General features: G+C 49.6%; 1 protein-coding gene across 1 annotated transcript in view; it reads left to right on the plus strand.

Moving 5' to 3' along the window:
• MTCH1 (mitochondrial carrier 1) overlaps positions 1 to 2,896 on the plus strand; it is a 16,619-nt gene that overhangs the window by 10,338 nt on the left and 3,385 nt on the right. Inside the window, exon 8 of the mRNA XM_015571876.1 lies at positions 1,924 to 2,017. Within this exon, the coding sequence (XP_015427362.1) occupies positions 1,924 to 2,017 (94 nt within the window). The remainder of the gene's footprint in view (positions 1 to 1,923; positions 2,018 to 2,896) is intronic.

Below are 2,896 nucleotides of genomic sequence, written 5' to 3' on the forward strand. Positions count from 1 at the left end.
TAGGGAATTTCATGTAACAATTCCTGTTTCTAAACCTGGCCCTGCTCGGCCTGTGTTTGTGCAGAGCACCTGCCAGCAGGGCACACGTGCTCCCAAGGACCATAGACCCTCTGCCTTCCTTGTGTCTCACACCCACCTTACTTTACCTGTAAAGAAAACATACCAAAAAGACTATGTTCAGACAGAATAATCCACAGATGGAGCCCCAAAGCCGGACCTGACAAGTGTCATCCGTTTTGCCTTTTAAGGTCTAGGCAGTGAGTGACATGTATGTACTAAATATGGGCTCTCTATTTACTCATATTGTGGTTGTATAGTTGGTCAGGTGTTTTGATTTATGATCTAAGGTAACCAAGAAACAACTCCGCGTGTGCACATGTGTGTCGGTGTGTGTCTCATCAGGAGGTGATGTTTGCCCCCAGGGACGTTGGTACTGCCTGGAGACATCTTTTGTTGTCACGGCTGGTATCCAGTAGAGGCCAGGGCTATTGTAAACATCCTGTGATGCAGAGGGCAGCCACAACGAAGGCTTATTCAGCCCTAAATGTCGATAGTGCCAAACTTTGACTTATGTACACACACATACTTTTATATATACACCCATGCATATAGGCATATACACGAGCAAATATATGAGTAAATATTTGCCCACATGACTGGTGTATCAGACTTTAAAATACTACACATCACCACCTCTGGCGTTTTGGTTGTTTTAAAATATATTTTTATTGATTTCGGGGTGGGGGAGAGGGAGAGAGAAAGATCAGTGATGAGACAGAATCATTGATTGGCTGCCTCCTGCACACCCGAGAGAGAGCGAGCGAGAGAGAGAGAGAGAGAGATCAATGATGAGACAGAATCATTGATTGGCTGCCTCCTGCACACCCCCTACTGGGGATCGAGCCTACAACTGGCATGTGCCCTTGACCAGAATTGAACCTGGTCAGTTTGCAGGCTGACACTCTATCCACTGAGCCAAACCAGCTAGGGCACCTCTGGTGTATTCCACACTCATTGTATAGTATTATTCTGGTGTGTGACGAGGACTCCTGTTGGTCACTTAACCTTTGGGTTCTCCTCATCTTCACGAGGGTGTGGAATAAGTGACACACGTAGATGTTACAGTTCTCAGAACGCACCAAAGGGCATGTGTGGAGAGGCCACCTGAGCGCAGGTGGAAGCAGCAGGATTAGACATTGCATTCAGGAGGTTCATTTTGTTAATATCCCTCTTAACATAGATGTGTGGCATCTAATTCTTGTGAACTTTTAAAGTGTTTTGAGATCCGATTTTTAAAAACTCAAAAATCCTAATTCTACTTCCCCTCCCAAGAGACAGCCATTTTTCTGGAAATCTTTTCAAGTCACTCCATATCTAAACAAACATATCTAAATAAGCACATTAAAAACCACCTGCACACGCAGGACCCCTGATCCTCAGTGCTGTGTCTGGAGGCAGCCTCCTCTCTGCTCCTCTCCGAGGCCATCGCTTTAAAAGCTTGTGAAGTGTGCCTGCCTGTGGACATTCCGGGGGAAGACAGCATGCACTGAGCAGTGTTTTGTGAGAGAGGTTAGGTATCAAGGCCAGGAGAACACTACCAACATGTAGGCCCTCTCATAATCTGTATTGAAAATCCCAGATTTAGCAACATTCACATCTTGAGGCCCAGCGTCTGTGGTTTGAAAACGCTCGTGAAACCGGAAGCTAATCTGGTATCAGACGGAGCACATAACCCCCAGCCCTGGAGAAAGGAGCCCTCCTGTGTGCATAGCCGCTGGCCCCCGTGGCCCTGCAGGCTTCCTGCTTGAGGCATTGGATGTGCTGACTTTGGAGCTTGGAACATCCCTGCTGCTTCCTGGGGTGGAGCCCCCAGGAAATGCTCCCCTCCCTCCCTGGCTCATCTTTGCTCACCTTGTTTTCTAGTGGCTTAATCCCTCACCTCCTGGGAGATGTGGTTTTCTTGTGGGGCTGTAACCTGCTGGCCCACTTCATCAATGCCTACCTGGTGGATGACAGCGTGAGTGACTCCCCAGGGGGGCTGGGAAACGACCAGAATCCAGGTTCCCAGGTTTGTTGGAACAAGGACTTGTCCATCTTTCTGTGTACCTCTGATGCCCAGGGTCTAGGGCAGACTCGAGGACTCTGGGGTTCTGGGCTAGGGAGGGCCTCTGGGGGAGTGGTCTGAGGGAAGACCTCTGTTGTCCTCAGGTCACCTTTGCCTCAGATTGGAAACCTGGAGTTTATGGAGTGCCCGTCCCTGGGCAGCTTTAGAAATAAGACATCCCAGCTTATCCAAGGCTGTGTGAGTTATGACCCAACTAGGGATCAGGAAACAAGATAGACTGACTCCCAGCAACCTTTAACTTCTGCTTAGTGTTTTATGCTTTCAAAACCCTTTTGTGAACATTATGACATTTGCTCCTGACAACACCCCAGTTGTGAAGGGAGCAGGGCAGGTATGTCATCCTGCTTCGCAGTTAGAGAAGTTGAGACCCAGAGGGGGAAGGGCTCCCCAGAGGCACTTGGCTGGGGTCGCCAGGGCTGGGACTAGATCTTTCCCTGTGCCAGGTAGGGGTGCTCCCCCCCTTGAGGTTTTTCACATCAACTACGAAGGGTGCTATCCAGGAGCACCCCAGTATTGTGTTCACAGTGGCCCACACACCTGCTGTGCACAGACCTCAGCAGTTGGGGCAGGCATGCGGACGCCTTGTCCTTCTAAAAGGCACCAAGAAAGGAGTCTAAAGACCTGATGGCTTGACTGATTCTGTCTGAACCAAGCAAGATGAGAGTTGGGGAACAGTGATGGGTGGGGGTTCCTGGTAGCCAGCCATTGTAACAGCAGGGATTGCCAACCCCAGGAAGGAAGGTGAGGGCTTAGGGACCTGTCTGCCAGGAT

This window comes from Myotis davidii, unplaced genomic scaffold (assembly GCF_000327345.1).
Source record: "Myotis davidii unplaced genomic scaffold, ASM32734v1 scaffold289, whole genome shotgun sequence".
Classification (NCBI taxonomy): domain Eukaryota; kingdom Metazoa; phylum Chordata; class Mammalia; order Chiroptera; family Vespertilionidae; genus Myotis; species Myotis davidii.